At 40.8% G+C, this 18405-nt stretch overlaps 1 protein-coding gene across 2 annotated transcripts in view; it reads right to left on the reverse strand.

The window, feature by feature from the left end:
• The window catches only part of Rorb (RAR related orphan receptor B), a 194590-nt gene that overhangs the window by 17395 nt on the left and 158790 nt on the right, over nt 1–18405 (reverse strand). For both annotated transcript variants that reach the window (XM_004638123.2, XM_023722995.1), the window contains exons 5-8: nt 5118–5239; nt 3712–3844; nt 1727–1834; nt 150–260 (exon numbers count right to left, since the gene is read on the reverse strand). In XM_004638123.2, coding sequence (XP_004638180.1) covers nt 150–260; nt 1727–1834; nt 3712–3844; nt 5118–5239 — 474 coding nt within the window. The remainder of the gene's footprint in view (nt 1–149; nt 261–1726; nt 1835–3711; nt 3845–5117; nt 5240–18405) is intronic.

An 18405-nucleotide genomic window follows, 5' to 3' on the forward strand; every position in this document is an offset into this window, starting at 1 on the left:
TTGTAGAGCCTGCACTAAAATATATATATATTAAAGAAAGTGCAGTTACTTTGAAGTTTTTCCCAAACACTTTGACTTCCATAGGTGTAACTGATATCAAACATAGTAAAGCAGGTTTGAAAATAAGGTAAGACCCGAAGTCTCACTACCTGGAGATATCAGAACAGCAGACGAGAACAAAGCAATCTCCTCCTCCGTCAGCTGCAAAGAACACAAATTCTTTGCAAAGTCAAATGCTTCATTCACTAGGTCATCAGAACCTGCGAAAGAAGAAGAAAAATTAAATGGAAGTACTTGAACTTAGAACAGGACAAGTGTAAGGAAGTCTTACTATTGAGAAGTTTTCTAAGGACTGGCACACTGGGCATACAGGAAAGGCATTTCTAAATTCTGAAACATACTAAATAACTCGATACTAATTATAGAATGAAGAAATCATCACTAGTCATGAGCAAATCGATATGGTGTGCTGGCAATGTGATGTGTAGCTGGGAGTCGGAGACCAGAATCCCATCCTATAAATCGGAAACTATCTATTGTTAAAAACATGCAGATAAATGATTTGTGGATCTTTTGGAATAGAGATAACATTCATGGAAAAACCTAAATTGTTATATATAGGGGCAGAGGACTCCTAGAGCTAGTGACTTAGCTGTGTAAGGTGTCCAGGGCCTTTATGCTAAGCTGACAGAAACTTCTTACAGAATGGAAGCAAGCCTCTTCTCTATTGGTAATTTCCCTGGAAAGCTGATGGGAGAGCTATAGTTTATATATCTTTAACTTCCAGGGTACTTGCTTAACCATTGTGAATTTTGGCAAAATAATGTTGCATCTCTTCACTGGTCCTCAGTCAATGTTTATTTGATGAGGCTGGAAATATACTGAAGTTGCTTGCCAAGCCTCTTTCTTCTTGCTTGAAAATCTAGCCCTGGGAACAGCATGGATGGATATCAGCTGGAGAAGGGAAACTTTGCTAGTCCTGAAGGGCTTGCTGTTGGCTGCCGGATCAGCTAACAGAACAAGAGGTGAAAGGGCAGGGGCTTCTTTGGTGTTCTTGGAAAGGACACAGAACAAGTAGCCCTGGGAATCATCTAAACCTTTCCTGGCCTCAGTCCATCTTTGCCAATGTCCTTCTGATTCATGTAGCATACTGAGGACTGGACATGGGGACACACAGCATGTCAAAGCAAAGACTGGTGGGGCTGATCCCTCCCCAAAGGAGGTTGGGGTTAGTTTCAATCAGATGGACACCAGCTCTAACACTACTGACAGAAAGTTGCTGCTCTGTGTGGGAAATATATGAAGAATCCCCTCTTTAAATAATTGTCTTGAGTCATGAGTATGGATTTATATAGAAAACTTAAGCAGTCACACCATGAACCACTAGGGATCTGGAAGCTATACTTTGTGAATCAGTAAAACAAAAGGTTAAATAAAAACCAACTTTACAATGAATGATCTCCAATGCATTACAGCTTTTTTAGCCTTAGTCTGCTTCCGTGAGGCCTCAATAGGATCTATGACTTACTTCTTGTCCTATAAGGAGCTACGGCTATAGAATCAGGAGAGGAGGATGAAATATTGGAGGCCCTCTTGGTCTAACTCCTATTGAATGATGAGATGAGCTCATATCAAAGAATCAAAAGCATTTCACTTGACAGTTGTGGTCTAGAGGGAGAAGCTGGTGCACCTAATGAAACTGCGCCGTCCTCTGAGTGAAACTCACCTAAGGCTTTGAACATCTGCATTCCTCCATATTTTCCTTCAAACAGAACAGTGTTGTTTAACGGATTGAAGGCACGACACATTCTCACCAAAACCACTTCCAAGCAACCTGAGTTAAAAAAATTAAAGACATGTATATGTACACACACTCTCTGAACACCTCCTGACAGAGTAAGGAGCTAGTGCTGGACAGTTTCCCATGCTTTTCTAGACATGCCACACCCCTATGGAGAAGTAGAATGCATACCTACTGCTCTTGAACCCAGGCAGGCCTGGTGAATGCCTCGCCTGATCACTATGGAGGAACTAACACAGACTTCTGAGGCTAAATCAGAGAGATCTGCAAAGTTCTGCCTCGGTGTCTCGAAATGACAGCTTTGGGAGCCTCACATCCATGTAGCAGGAAGTCCAAGTGCTCTGTGGAGCAGCTCACAGGACAATGGCAGAGCCACTGCCCTGGCACCTCTGCTGAGCTCTAACCTGCCAACCAGCCTAGTTCACCAGCCAGGTGAGCAAGAAAGTTTGGAAGTGGATCCTTCAGGCCCCTGTGGGGTTGTCTTAATGGCCATTGTCTGGAGCAGAGACAAGTCATTCCTGCTGATCCCTGCCCCCCAGGAACTCTGAGAGAAAAAGAAGCAGTTGTTTTGACTAAGTTGAAGGGTTGTTAGGTAACTATAACATTCAAACTGGTGCTGAAGTCAAAGTTTTCATCAATTCACATTATTTGGCAAAGCAAAGGCAACATTTTAAGACACAATTCTGTTTGTCCTAAATTGTAGTATCAGCTTTGTGATACTTAACACATCATTTTACTTCTATGAATCTCAGGCTCCTTTGCTTTATTTTTTATTTTCTTTTTGTATTTAGGACAGGGTGTACAGGGTCTCACTCCATAGATCGGACTCGTAGTGGTCCTCCTGTTTACAGCCACCTGAGTGCTGGGATTACAGGCGCGGGCCACCACACCCAGTCTCAGTCGCCATCTCAGCATGCCTTGGGGGGCAGGGATGGCACTGCAGGCCCGGGGATAGAACTCCCAGCCCCTGTGTCTGCCTAAGCAGGCACTTTAATCCTCTGAGTTATTTGGCTGGCCCTTTCTTTGCTTTAAGATGGAAATAATACCAATTTCATAAGACTGAAAGGATTAAAACACAGGTAAAGATGAAAATATGCACCTATATTATATATAAAAAGGATGCAAGGGGCTGGGGACATGGCTCAGTGGAATAAGCGCTTCCCTAGCAAGTGCAAGGGTCTGAGTTCAATCCCGGTTCCACCAAAATAAATAAATAAATAAATAAATAAAAAGGATGCTAATATTATTAATATGCATGGACAAGAACCATGAAGATTATCACAAACACCATGATGTTTCTATTTGCAGTTTTCAAAGGGACTCAAGAAAGGCACAAGAAATCACTCTTCCTGTTACGTAATAGCACACACAAAGTCAGTCAAACGCAGAGTTTCTTGGGGTTTCCTCCTAAGTGGTTTTATGTGTGGTGGGGTGCATGAGAGAAGAAAGGGGAAAGATTAGAGCTCAGCAGAGTTTTTCCCAATATACCCTGGCTGCAGGCTATCCTCATTACAGTGATTGGACATGACCACAGAGGCAGAGCTCAGCTAGCCTGCAATTTTTTTCCCTTACAGAAGGCAAGGAGTAAGTTTTAGTGCCAGCTCAGCAACTCAGCCACCTTGACACACTAATTATTTGCCCTGCCTGTCAAGCTGGGTATCTCAACCTCCGCAATTAATAGCTCCACTTTCAATAAGCAAAATTGTATTTGACTTCAAAGGGGAATGGAATGAGGATCCAGGCATTTTTTATTACAGAGCTTTTCCTGTGGGATTTAGCTGACAATGTGGGTGGTAAAACGAGCTGCCTATTGGGAAGAGAATGTTCTAGAACCACATCAGAGTTAAGGGCCAACCACATGCAGGTCTAAAATACTCTGCCCCGCCCCCGGGGAACTTTTCCTTGCTCACCTGACTTCAGAAGTAGAATCTGGTCATTCTGACAGAGCTCCATGAAGCCTGTGATCCGCTTGGCGAACTCCACCACGTACTGGATGGCGTGGGTGATTTGGATCGCACACTGCTGCCACAGCGCTTCCCTGGACTGTGGGAGAGAGGACTCAGCATGCAACCGGAGCCAGTAACTCACCAAGTCCATAAGATACTCAGGGCTGCCTGTGGTGCTCACCTGTAACTTGGGGCTCCAGGTGGGAATCATACAATTCCTTTAGAAGAAGAGGGCAGTGTTTCCTTTTTGTTGTTTTTATTTAGGATCTTTATGGTTTTAATTTAAGTGTTGCCAAATGTTTCCACATTATGCTATGACTGTGGAAATACTGTGGCTGTGTTCGTAGTATGTGAAGCTACTTTTCTCCCTAGTTTTTCCTCCTCACAGGAACAAACTCAAGATCTTAACTCATTATGTAAAAATAAACCCTTGGGTTCAGAGTAGCACTTGCATTTGCAGTCTTCTTTCCATAATGTCACTTTCATAGGTACCTCATGGACATGAAACTAATGATATTTTTATGTTCTGTTCTTTTTCAAGAACTTAGGGAGATTTTGTTTTGTATAAAACAAATTCCAAAAAATATCAAATCAAATTGTGCTTTAAAGTAATGTACAACTCCCAAGTATTTTGTACTTGGGTTTTTTTGAAAATTGAGAATCCTAAATCCATGTATGTTAATTCTATTTTTATTGATGATAATAGTGTCTACGTCTTTGTACCTGTGTTTATAAAAAGAGCTAGCTTTTCTGTTAGAGAAAAACCAGTGTTGTCTAAATCATGCACATTTTTTAAAATTAAAATTTTATTAACTGATAGACCTTACAAATGAGTATCTTAATTCCAAAGTCAAGTGCTGTGAGTACTGTACAAGCAACTCCTTCCTTAGAACACCCCCAATGGACACAAAAAATGAATGTAACATTAGTGCCAATAATGTTGAGTGAATTGTCCTTTTTTCTTGGACCACTTTTGATACTGAGGGCAAGAAAAAAGTTTAGAACGCTCTGTTCTGTATCTTGGCCATGGAAGTCTGGTAAGTACTCAATGGCTCCTGGCCCTTGCCTGGACCCCAGGGACCACTGTGAAATGACCCAAAGCTGTCTGATGAAGGCACAGATCTCTGTGGTCACTCCACTAGTGGTTTTCAATCAGGACATTTCTGCCTCCCAGGGAACATTTGGCAATACCTAGAGACAGTTTTGGTTACTATAGTGTTTGAGGGTAGTACTAGAGACGTTGGGAAACATTTCAGAATGCACAGAACAGGCCCTGGAGGAAGGGTGGGCTGATATATGACATCAGTAGTGCTGGGGCTAAGAAAGCCAGAAAGGGTAGCACAGGGAAGCGTCTCATGGTTTCCAGGTACCTTGCTCTGGTACGCTTTGATTTCTTCGTAGGTGTGGGTCTGCCAGGCCAGCTGGTGCAGCTCTTCCATGGTGTACTGACACGTCTCCAAATGGGACTTAATGATGTTCTGTGCAATTCGGTCTGTGAGAAAGAATAGCAGTTCCAGGGCTGTCAGTGCAATCATTCTACTCCAAGAAAATTGTTGGTAATATGTTTACTACAGAAATGCTTTGCGGAGAGTTTCTGATTGCCTGGGCACGTCCTTAACTCTAGCATCTGCTTTAAAATCTCTAACCCCTTTATTGCTTTTTTTTCCAATTTTTAAAATCAAAATATTTTCTGCCTCCTCTCTTCTCTCTCTCGATCACAGCCTTAGGGTTGGACAAGTTGTAGAACATTCACATGATTTTTACTTTAAAGCGCATAACTCTATTGCTTGCTTTGGGACCTAAAGTCCATCAATGACCTTTATACATACAATTGTTCAAAATCATTAGAAGAACTGTATTTTATTTCAGAAAGAGGGAATTAAAATGTAAACATATTCACTCATTTTTGCAACAAGAGAAGCCTGGGAGCTGTTGAGGTGGTTCCGGGTTAGGACATTTGTGCAAGGCACGTGAAGAAAAATAAACAAAAGGTAGGATTAACCAGTAGCCTAGAAATGGGAGGTTGTCCATAGGGAAGGGGACACAGGCAGAATTTCTCCAATGGCATTAGCTTTGTAGGTTCTGGAGCCACACAGACATCCTGCGCAGTTAACAAGACGGGGAGCAGCTACGGTGATATTAACCCAAGAGTTGAGGATTAGCAAAGCTGCCACGGGGAGCCCCTCTATTCAACTTTTTAGGGTTCTACATAATGACATTTTCTTTTAAAACATTAAGAAAGAGAAAATGATTATATTCCTAAGTGGTAGCAAGTGATCCTTTTTGGGCAGTTTGCCTCCAATGAAGTGTGTTTTACTTTGTGTCTCAAGTTCCAGTGATTTTGACTCTGGAGGTGTGAGAGCTGGGCGACCAGATATGAGTCCTCCTTCAGAGCTGGTCTGAGTTCCCTGAATTGGATAGAGCTGGCAGGAGGGCCCTTGTAAACCCCATCTGCTATTTGAACACATGGAAAAAGGGGACAGCTTGAGAAACCAAAATACTCCTGTGGAGTGTGTGTGGAATGACGATGACCACATCTTCTGCACAGTATTTTTCCTGGCTTGTATAGAAATGAAATCTTTCATGGTTTCAAGGCTGGACCTTTTCTTCTTTTGTTGTTGTTGTTTCTAATTTTTTGGTGCTGAGGACTGAATCCGGGACCTTGAGTTTATAGGCAAGTGTTCTACCACTGAGCTAAACCTCTAGCCCCTAATGTACCTTTACAAATGCAATTTTGATTTATTTGAAATGACTGTATTTTGTTTTTCCAGGATAGCTCTCCAAGTGGCTCCTGGGCTACCTTATTTTCACTACATTCCACTTCTGGCACATACGGCATGATGTAAATTGAGTTTCAATGATGTACAGAATGGAAAATGCAAGCTTAATCTCCTAATGAACTTTGCAAATAAAACTCCTTAGCCGATTGTCTGGCACCTGCGAACGCTGAATAACCCATTATCACTATGAAGGTATTCTCTATGTTTGCCATCAGGGGAGCAATGTGATGTCTTTAGCGGAAACAAAACAGGGATGTTTGGTGTTGCAGTCAGTGCTACTGAAAGAACATATTTCAGTATTAGAGTTTTCCCATCAGAACAATAAACTGATAGAAGTAGACAGTGCTACAGAATTCTGACTTATAGTTTTACTCTATTGGCTTCAGCGCTGAGCATTTCTAAACTTTCATTGCTCACCATGATATAAAGTCCTTTCTTTAAGAAAAATCTTATTCAAAGTTTTATTGAACATCCTTCTGTGTTATAAAGAAGGGCAGGAATTACTCTCCACATCATATTAAAATAGATTGGAAAGTCACGGTTCATCATTTTTCAATTTCATTTGAGCAGTCCAATTATTTAGATTCTAAAAAATATATCTGTTCCCTCGTAGGTATATAATGAAAACACAAGACTTTATATCTCTATACTTTTCAAACTTTTATCTTCTCTGGGTAGTTTTCTTCTTTTTTTAAAGATATGCTGATTTGTTGGTAATTTATAGCTTTTAGGGTTTATAAACAAAACTAGAATTGCATTGTGAAAAACTCCTTATTGCTCTTGTAAGTTATCTTCTGGGAACAGTCTGCCAAAGTTTAAGAATTCCTTGGCCTTCTACCACTAAAGCTGAGGATTCTTTGGGGCATGAGGAGGAATAGGCATATTGGAGACAAAGATAGGGTAAGAAAAATGGAAGTTAAATCAACATACATGCTTCAGAACTGGGCATGGTGTCCAGTCCTGCCTGACACAAGTGGATCTAGAGCTCACTTCAGTACTCTTTGACTGTGCTTCTGTTGAGCACTTATTCCAGTGAGGCTCTTTATAATGTGATCGTTTCTGTAGGTCCATGGCTTAAATCTTTTAGGAGTGTGAGTTCTTCAAGAACTATATGGTAGAGTTCTGCACATTGTCATTATATGTGTAGCCAACAAACAGTTTTTGAGCAACTATATATACCTGGTCAAGACACAGATTAAAAGCAGAGATTGCCTTTGTTTTTAAGGATCTTACTATCATATCGCCAGGATGTAATAATTGCTCTGAGTTACAGTGGGAACCCCAAGAAGAAAATCTCTCACTCTGTACTTAGGAACAACCCACAAATTACTATAGCAGAGATCTAGGTCTTGCAGGATCTAGGTCTTCACAACAATGGGAGCTTGTCATATGGAGGAGAGAAAGGTATATCTTGAGTAGTGGGAGTGATATCTTGAAGGCGCAGATAGAGAACTAGCTCAACGCTGAATTATATCAAACATAGTCTCTCACATCTTTATACCCCTTACTTCTTTAAAACCAGTTCCCCACCTTCATTAGGATACATCTGGGGTTCAGAGAGAGTAAGTGACTCTGTACCATTTTTGTAGAATTAGAAATTGTCATTTTGAAATCAAGTCTGAATTTTCTGGCAAGAGGTCTGGTATGTTTGCAACACAAGGAGCCTGGAGAAGGTGGGAGAAATGAAACTGGGATAACAAGTGGGACCCACATACACCTGCATAAGCTCTGGTTTTGTAGGCTTCTAGGTGTTGCCTTTGGCTTCCGTCTCAGAGACAATGGGGTGAGTGGAAGCTGTTAAGGCAGGAGTGTGACCTGGTCTGTTTTTCATTCTTGAAAAGCCATCATAGCCATGACAAAGAAGATGAGATAGCAGTAGTGAGCATAGGAGAAATACCAAGATGCTGTGAGAATTCAGGTAAGACTCAGGTTTGTGTGGTGATAAAGACAATTCTGAAGGGTAGTGCATAGGACCAGCTGACAGGTGGTAAGGGAGTAAGGACATACTAAACATACTAAGCCCTTGGCCAATGCTCAGGGAGTCAAGACAGTGTTGTAGGTGTCCATCCAACCATCCAAACACCTTTCCACCTTCTGTTTTATTTCACAAAGTATTTGAGAAACCTAAGATGGGCCCTTAATGCGTAAGCACTCAGAAGAGCTCAAAGTCAACATTAAGCATAAGCCCACTGTTTTTTTTTTCCAGTGCCCTTGTGGCAAGGAACATAAGCCAAATCTCTTTTGGGCAAGCAGGCTTGTACATGGCATGCAGGCAAAGCTGCGGAGCCAGCCTCCTCCTCTGTGGGCTCTGCACTGCAGCGGCGAGCCAGGTGCAAAGCAGACTCGGCCCTCTCAGGGCTTGGGTCGATAAAGCACATGGCACAGACAGACTTGGCCTCCTGGGAGTGCAGCTGGAGGGCTCCTTCTGTCCACTAGAAAGCTAGAGAGATGCTTGAACATCAGAGGAGACTGTCTGCTTGGACTGGGGGTCTGCTGTGGTGAAAGGTGAGGACTTTAAAGGCAGGGACAAAGGGAGACAGTGAGAGCAGTATTCACAGTAGTTGCCTGGAGCCAGAGGAACTTTCAAGAGTCCTTGCCTGCAAAAATAGGAAAGGTAATAGTGACTGCAGTGCTCTCCAGAGACCAAGCACATGAGCAAGTCTAGACAAAAGAGGCTGGGGCCGAAGAGCAGGGAGATGGAATCTTTCTGGGCAACTGTACACCCTGCATCCGCCACATGGGTTAGATGGCAGCTATTTCTGAGAGCTGAGTTTTTGTCGGATTCTCTAGCTTGGGTATAGATGATAAGTGTTGCAAAAGGAACTGCATGTGATGTGCTGAGATTGCGGGTCTGCCAAGAATATGGGATAGAAGATGAACTCAGAAAAATTCAGCACCTGTAAGAGCCGCTGCACGTGGATCCTGTACTCTGCTCCCCCTGAGCCCAGGGAGGAGGCTGCTGATGGTTTATGCAGGGTGTGAAACAGAAACTGCTAGGAGAACTCAGCTATGGTTTCTCGATAGTTAAACTTCTGCACACACATTCGGAAGGACAGAGGTTTGTTCAGTTCATGCTGAGGGCAAAGGCTGCCTTGGTAGTTGATAAAACAGTGTTGGAGTAAGAGAGAAAAAATTTCATGTGTACATTCCATTCGCTCATCTCCAGATCTAAGGAGGGACAATGTCCCTATTGTTGCAGGTGAGGGAAAGTTGTGTATGTAATCACAGTGAGGTCTATGTCCTGAGCTTCTATTTGTTAATTTCATAGAAGTCTCTTTCCCTTCTGCATCCTCACATACCCAAACATTTAAAGCTTCTTCTTTTCCCATAAAATGACTGTTTTGATTTAATCTTTGGTCCCAATACTTTTTTTTTTTTTTTTTTTTTTTTTTTGTGGTACAAGGGAATGAACTCAGGACCTTGCACTTGCCAGGCAAGCCCTTATTCCACTGAGCTATCTTCCTGGCCCCCGACACTTTTCTTGAGGGGAAGCTTGTTGGAAAAGAAGATTTATATTCAATTAATATAATTTGTAACTTCATATGTTACCTTTACAGAGTCTTTTTTTTTTTTTTTTTTTTTTTTTTGTGGATCTGGGGATTGAACTCAGGACCTTGCGCTTGCCAGGGAAGCACTTACTCCACTGAGCCATTGCCCTAGTATATTCAAAATAATTAGGATAAATATACAGCTACTTTCTCTTAATTCAACAAATAGAAAGATTTGTTTTAATAGTGTTTATGGACAGGATATCATGTCTGCATCTTGTACAATGAATAACCACTAAGACAACAATATGCAATGTATTAATTATTGAAACTGTCTTGCTAATTGATTTTGAAACTGTCTCATTGCTATTTGTTTCTCAATAAAATTATTAAAAATATTACCTTTACAAGACAAAAAATGATGGTGTATGATTCCAATGAAATAATAATCCAAAAAAATGCAAGGGCCACTTTAAAATGATCAGTATAGACAAATATACTTCTCTATCATTTTTAATGAAAAGAATGTAAAACAATATTGTTAAAACTGTCACACTTCCTTAGAAGTCTTAATGGTAATCCTAACCTTGTGATATGGGCAGTAAGAAAAAAGTTCAAATTTTTGAAGGGGGAAATAGAATAAAATTGATGATAACTCTTGGTACAGGGTGTGATAATTATAGATCCCTGGAACTAACCTCCCTCCTCCTTTTCCACATGGACTGTATTTAGATAAGCCTAGAAGTTAGTGTCTCTGTCTCTATCTGCCTCTGTCTCTATGTCTCTGTCTGTCTGTCTTTCTGTCTGTCCCTCTGCCTCTCCATCTTTTTCTGCAGTCCCTCTCATTCTTCCAATACTCTCCACTGCGATGTATTGAGTAAATCAGAGAGTAAGAATCTCCTCTTTAAGGCGTTTATAGTATGAGCGAGATGTATGTGGTACAGCTCATAGGGCTAAGTAGAACTTTAAAAGTCAGACATATCAGATGATGTAAAAGGATGTCAGGAAACTATTTTGGAGGTATGTTTAAAGAAGTATATGAAAAGCAACTCTTCCTGCACATGGATCTAATAATAAAGCATAGTTTGTGGGTTTTTTTTTTTTTTTTTTTTTTTTTTGCTGAACCAGGGGTTGAACTCAGACCCTCATGCTTGCCAGGCAAGCACTTATTCTACTGAGCCATCTCCCCAGCCCTGAGCTGTCTCCCCAGCCCAAAAAAGCATAGTTTGGAAACAAATGATTCAAATTACTTAGAACACAGGCTATCTCTTGATTATTTTGGTGACAAAGAAGTAAACTGACAAGTAAGGTGACAATTTCTTGTTTATAACTGGGATGTTATAAAACAAAGACTAGCTTGCAGCTACAAAAATAGCCAGTGACCTTCGGCAGCTCTGATTTCAAGCCACTCCGTGGGTTTCCTCCACAGAGCTGCCTATTTTAGCTCGCAGTAGACATTTCAGCAAATGGCTCTCCAAAGGCCGCAGTGTCTCAGCCACGGAGTGCACTGGCGGTTTCATTAGGATCCCACCTCTCGGGAAGGAGGAGAAGTGGTGTATCTGTAAAAACTGTTGCCTTCAGTGTTATTACCAAGAGTACGCATGCCTCGGGACACAAAAGCTGAGCAATGCAGGGCTATACATAGCTCCAGAGGGAGTTGCATCTGAACGTCTTAATTCTCCTTTTCCTTTTCCTTTCTTTCTTTCTTTCTTTCTTTCTTTCTACTTTCTTTCTTTTTTTTAAAGGATGGTTTCTTCTTGGTGAATGAACTGTGCCCCCTGTTCATTTTTCTTCACAAGGGATTTAAAAAAAATACGTGAACATATTCTTCCTAAAATACTGTATGTAAGCTTCAATCAAAACGATTAATGAAATTTTAATTCATCACTTGCCTTAAGGTCCTGGAGAACTGCTAAATTCTCCATTTAGTTTAAACTGTTCGTGTAAGAGTGGGATTCTAAGGGGATTCACTTTGAATTAATGCCAAGGCGTCTCTGTGGACTCGCTCGGGGCATTTTAAGTTCCTCTGTTAGCTGGTCATAATATCAAGGGTCCTCAGAATCCATTCTCTGAGGAAGGCACTACAACCTAGAAAAGTGGTTGAAAGATGAAGCATTGATCAAATGCACGTTTTACCTTTTTTCTATTCTGCTTTAGGTCAACAATTTTATGGGGTGTTTTTTGTCCCTACATAGAACAAATCTAGTAGTTTGTTATGGGTAACAATGTCACTCAAAGATCTTTACAATTTTTTCAGATCTTTTCACATAAATATAATTCTCCTACTAAAATAGAAATATCATTTAAGCTTAAGACAGCAATCTACTGGTGCTCTATTGCCTCAAAAGAAAATAGAGTTAGCAATTATGTTTTTAAAATTCTTTTAAGAAAGAACTGGGAAGGGACATCAATAATCTATACAATTAGTTCAGTTCATGGTCCAACCACACATTTCTTTTCAATGAATCAGAGTAAATTTCAATCTCTTTTTAATGAAAATTCTATTGCCCCAACTGACATAGCATTTGGATGACAGCAGGGTTTACCCAAAGGGGGTGGATCACAGGCAGCAAAAACAAATTACGTATCTAAGAGGATGCTTTTAAAACTATTGAATAATAGAAAGCACTTTTGGGTCACGAGAGTTTTGTTTTGTTGCAATGGTGCGTGTCTAAATTTTGTGAAATTACAGTTTCTTTCTTGACACTAGTTGAGAAAATTGAGAAAGAATGTATTATGAACACATTTTATTTTAAAGCCAACTTGCTTAGTAAAAGACCTCCTTTACAGTATAATCAGAATAGATGAACACGTTTAAATGGCCTGAGGTTGATGTGCTCTGTGGCAGCCCTGTGTTTAGGTGGAGGAAGTCAGAGACATAACCCCTTTCAAGACCTCTATTTTGCGCTTTGGGAGCCACTTAGCCTCCTTGGGTCGTAGTTTCTTTCGGTTTGCTTCACTACCACAGAAGAACTGCCAGCAGTGATGTTTTCTAAGGGCTCTGTGAAGCAGGGCGACTTGAGTCTGAGAGGTTGCATGGGAGTTTTGTTCTAACTCCTGAGGGAGAAGTCCAACAGGGTTATGGAGGGGGAGGGCAGCTTTCAGTCTCAAAAGCACTGAAAAGTCTTGGGCAGGACAAACAAACAATACAACCAAAGTCCATGAAAATCTTTCCTGACTCCCTTTAAAAACTGCACTTCTGCACATTTGCTAAAGGACAATCAGTGGGTCATAGATGATGAACTGTAATTGTAAAACCTTGCACAGGGCCGTCATTAGCATTGATTTTCAGTATTTGAATTTAGCTGAAGAATGGGTTGATGGTCAACTGAAACAGAAGTGATGCCTCCCTCCACCTCACCCTCCTTTGGAAGTTTAGTCAATGCATTTCTGACCTTTGAGAAAAAGTAGTTTAGGTGATAGAAGGCAATGGAAATTCACTAGCCAATGCACTTTCTTTTCCCCACACTGTTTGAATGACTTTTTCACTAGTTGGTCTCCTTGTATTTGTCATAATGACATAGTAGACAGATGATTTTAACCTGATTGCCTCTTTGCATTTGATATAGATGCTGAGATGTAAAAACACAGCGAGTCAACTTCCATTCTCTGAACCATTTACACATGAGTAGTTAGTTAATTGTGTATAATGTTTTTAGGTAGTTGTAAAAATATTCACTTTAAAGGGCTGTAATGGTTGAGACAGTGTATCAATTTGAGAAGTCTAGAGGCTTCACTAAGTAACTCAGCAGTTGTACTGTCCTAGGATGTGGAGGGCACGCCCTTCCTGCTCTAGAATGTTGTTCATTGTGTCAACTTGAGAAGTTTAGAAGGTTAACTAAGTGACTCAGCGGGGAGCCAGGGTCCTCACTTTGTAAACATCCTGAGCCTGTGCAAGAGGAGGGTATGGAGCTGGTGCAAGCACTACATCCACCTCAGGGCGGATAGTATAAGGGAGGACTAGCTCTTTTTGCTGCATATAGTTTAAGGAAGGACTATAGTATAAAGGAGGACTAGCTCTTTTTGCTTTTGCTGTTTTGTTCTGTCTTGAACTTTTGCCCCTCACCATGCCACCCCACCTGGGAACCAGCTGATTATGGACTGAAACCTCCACAAACTGTGAGCTATCTAGACCTTTTCTTCCTTAACTTTGGGTGTTGGGTACTTTGTCCCAGCAACAAGAGAAAAGTAACTATGACAAAGGATATAGTATCAAACATGGTGCTTTAAGACCATAGCAGGGGTCTGGGGAGATGACTCAGTAGAATAAGTGCTTCCCTGGCAAGCTCAAGGGCCTGAATTCAATCCCTGGTTCAGGAAAAAAAAAAAAAAAAAAAAAGGACCATAGCAGTTGCTCAGGATCCTTAATAGATGACAAGTGGAAACACCATCAATTTTGACAGTACTCTGCAAAAATATAAAAACACCACTAGTAATATTTTCTGAATTTCATTGCAATTTTGGAGGAATCACTTTTAGGTTGGTCCCTTTTTGTGATCTATTAATACTCAACTTCTGTAGCACGTACATTTAAAAATGAGGTTTACTTCTATTTTTGGCACTTACGATTCCAGCCTTTAGGAATGGAGCACAATGGCAGTACAAAAATAAACCCATGTTTAAGACTATTTAGGAAGGGGTCACATTAACTTTATCTGCAGAGAAGTTTACTTAACACAATAGCAAACTCAGCTGGGTGTGATGGCACATGCCTGTAATCCCAGAATTTTGGGAGCCAGAGGCAGGAGAAGTGCAAACTGTGGCCCAGGCTGGACCACTGCACAATTTAGTGAGACCTGTTTCAAACTTAGGTGATGTGTGTAAAAGGCAAATCATCTCTTTTAGCATGAGAGCTAAAGGATGCTTGCTGGATATTTTTTCTTTTCTTTAATTTTCTTTCTTTCTTTTTGGCGGAATCCGGGATTGAACTCAGGCCCTTGCTCTTGCCAAGGAAGTGTTTATTCTACTGAGCCATCTCCCCGGCCCCTGGATATTTTTTCTTTTACATAAGCACACTGCTCAGCTATCTGAATTAGCTTGTGTGGCACCTCCTAGACGCTGTCAATCAACCTGCAGCTCCAATGAGCTTTCATCAAGTGTCTTAGCTCACAGAATCCCCTAAATCACCTGACAGCTATTGTTGGGGAGCAGACAAAGATTCCACATTCCTTTTCTGCTTGTTTTCAGTGCCCACTCGCTGGCTTCCACTTCTCTATCAACCTCTGGAAAATGTTATCTATAAAAATATAACCAGCACATCCACATGCCAACATAAGCTTCATTTCCAGCCTAGTCCTACCAAAATTGCTGCCTAAATATTAGTTTTCAACTTATTTCTGTCCTCTTGTTGCATGACTTCTTTCTCCTTTGAGGTTTTGAAAAAAATACAGGGATTCAATTCCTGAAATGCTCGACATGTTTTCTGTCCTCTCACCTATTTTTTTTTTTCCTTTCCTAAAAGTCTGGGAAGAGAAGTTGGCTGAGGAGAAAGGGTGCTCAGAGAGGTTGATCCCTACCATCCCTCTCACAGCGTTGTCCCAACATGTCCAGGACTGCCCCCTCCACATCGCAAGTATATAATGAGTCTCAGAGAAGGCAGGGGAAGAGCCATGTGCTGCTTGTTTTGAGTTCATGGGACATTTAAAAAATAGGTTTGAAAACATGTGCCCAGCAGTCTAGGGTAGTGGAATGACTGATAGTAGGATTAGGGTTAATTGATTAACTAATTCTGTGCTCTAGGAAAATCCTTCATTCTTTTGACACTTGATGCTTTTCAACTGGACCGTGGGATGGTGTCTTCCCCATTGACCTGAGGGTCAGTATGAAGCTCAAATGGACTGAAATGTGTAAAAGGATGTCTACATCCTCTGTCACAATAAAGCAGCAACGTTGGACTCGGTCTAGGAAATCTGAGTGCCTTTGGTGTATTTTTGGAAAGGTTTTTTTTTTGTGTTGGAAAGTGTTTTCCTTTTGAGGGATATGCTTGACTCTAGTAACACGCATATAATCGACTTGAGGAGCTGCATATGGTCACTTACGTTATTTTGTCAAGATCCCTACACCTTTTTAAGTACAAATTTCAAAACAGTAACACATTCTTTTGCATAGACTGATTTAAAAGCTGGTATTGAGCAGACACAACCTGTGGAGGTGGAAAGGAGACCTAAGGAAGAGCGGCAAGGGAAGGGCTGCGGAGAGGGAAGAAAAATGACTAAGATGCAATACATCTATGCAGCAATTCTTCACGATGAGCTTAATTATTATATGCTCCAGACACATGCCAACAAATACAAAAAATAAATAAACTGATGGGTGACATTGAAACAAATGTGATAAATAAAAATTAAAAAAAATTGTTGTTAACTTGATCCCATCTCAGAATCATGACCTAGTTCTACATATTTCAGAGCATTCCAAGAAGGCAGAGGACCAGGTCATGATTCATAGCAGCCTGGAATGATGACAGAAAGTCTTTGGTATCACATGGCCTTACATTCACCCAGGTATAATAATGTGGCTAAAGTCATATTTTCTCATTTGTCTATGTAGGGTCTTTTCTATGACAGCTTGTCATCAACCAGATCAGCTTTAGATGCCCATTAATGAAACCAAATCAAGATGTCAGCCTGCAGATTCTGCAAGCTTCACTTTCCAACACCTAGGAGATAGGGCAGGCAGCGAACATCCAATATGTTTTGCAATGGGAATGCCAGTTTACTTGAGAAGGACTACCCTTGTTTGGTGGAAACAGAGAAATTATAAAGTTAAAAAGAATGGGTTTTGATGTTACTCAGACCCGGGCACACATGTGTTCTTTGATTTAACAAAGTGTAACTTCTGAGCCTCAGTATTTTCATCTGTAAAATGGGCATGCAAACACATTATAGGCAGACTAAGATTGTAATGAGCTTGAATTGTAAGACATTCGGTTAGGACAATAGTTGCTAATAAAAAATAATTATATTGCCACCAATAGCCAGTGATCTTATGGGGTAAATAATTATAATAGCAATGATATCATCAATAATGATAATATTTAACATGGCAGATGCTGTCCTAGGGAGTGATGAATAATAAATGACTGAAGCCCCTTTCCCCCATAGAGACACAAGGGCTACTACTGGTTTACAGTGGAGACTCAGCAAGGTCAGATACATTGTCTAGGAGAAAAGGCCCTGCCAAATTTTGAACTTTGCAGTTTGGCTTAGAATCAGAGCTTTAACCACACCATTCCATGATATCTTCCCGCCCAATGGTACTCATGGTCTTGATGTTTTGGTGAAATGACTGGCAACCTTTTTGACAGTGTGGAAAGACAGTGAATCCCACTCTGTCCCGCCCAGGTATCTACAAGTGATGTCACCCAGTGCGTTTGTGTCCACTAGGTGGCATTGCTGTTTCAATAAAATCTGAAGAAAGTCAATATTAGGTTTATGGTTTTGCTAGATTTGGAAGCCTAGCAGGTTAATCTAAGTGCACCACTCAAAGCTGATGAAAGATGCTTCCAAAATTTCGAGCATATGTAGAAGTCTATAAAGACTAATGATATCTTCAAATGAGAAAAGTATATGTAGCTCATTTTACTTGTCAGTTTCTACAGAAAGTCTGTATAAGAGATTATCTAGTCCCATTCTGTCAGCTCGTTGAAAAACAGACTGAGGGGGCTGGCCTGATAATTCAGGGGACTAAAGCACTTGCTTAGGCAGAGCGCAGCAGCCAGGGTTCGATCCCCGGAGTGCTGTGCCAGCCCTGCCCGCTGGGCACACTGAGACGGTGATTGAGACTGGGTATGGTGGTGCGCGCCTGTAATCCCAGCACTTGGGAGGCCAAAAATGGGAGAATCACTATGAGTCTGATCTACATAGTGACACCTAGTAGACCTTGTAGACCCTGTACTAAATACAAAAAAAAAAAAAAAAAAAAAAAAGAAGAAAGAAAAAAGAAAAATAGCCTGAGGGACACAGATGGGAAATGACTTTTGTCTAGGATAAGCTAGACATGATGGCTTGGACAGAAGTTCTCTTACCATGACCCTTTCCATTGGCATTGAAACACAAGGACACAAGGATTTCTGTACTTTTAGGATACTTTCTTTTTGGGTATGGGAAAGCAGATTGTAAAACAAGGTTGAGTTTTTATTTTATTGCTATTTAAATATATGTTCCAAACCAGCAGCATATTAAGGAACTTAGATATTAAGAAGTATAAAGGCCAAAACATGGTGACTTTTCTTATTTTGTTCTTTTACATGCTTTCTTGGAAAAATCAGATGTCTCTACTTGAGAAGCCTATCTTAGGGCTGGGATATAGCTCAGCAGCTTAAGTGCCTGCCTGGTAAGTGCAAAGTGCTATGTTCGATCCCTAGTATCGGAAAAAAAAAAAAAAAAAAA

Source organism: Octodon degus, unplaced genomic scaffold (assembly GCF_000260255.1).
Source record: "Octodon degus isolate 3935 unplaced genomic scaffold, OctDeg1.0 scaffold00095, whole genome shotgun sequence".
Lineage (NCBI taxonomy): Eukaryota > Metazoa > Chordata > Mammalia > Rodentia > Octodontidae > Octodon > Octodon degus.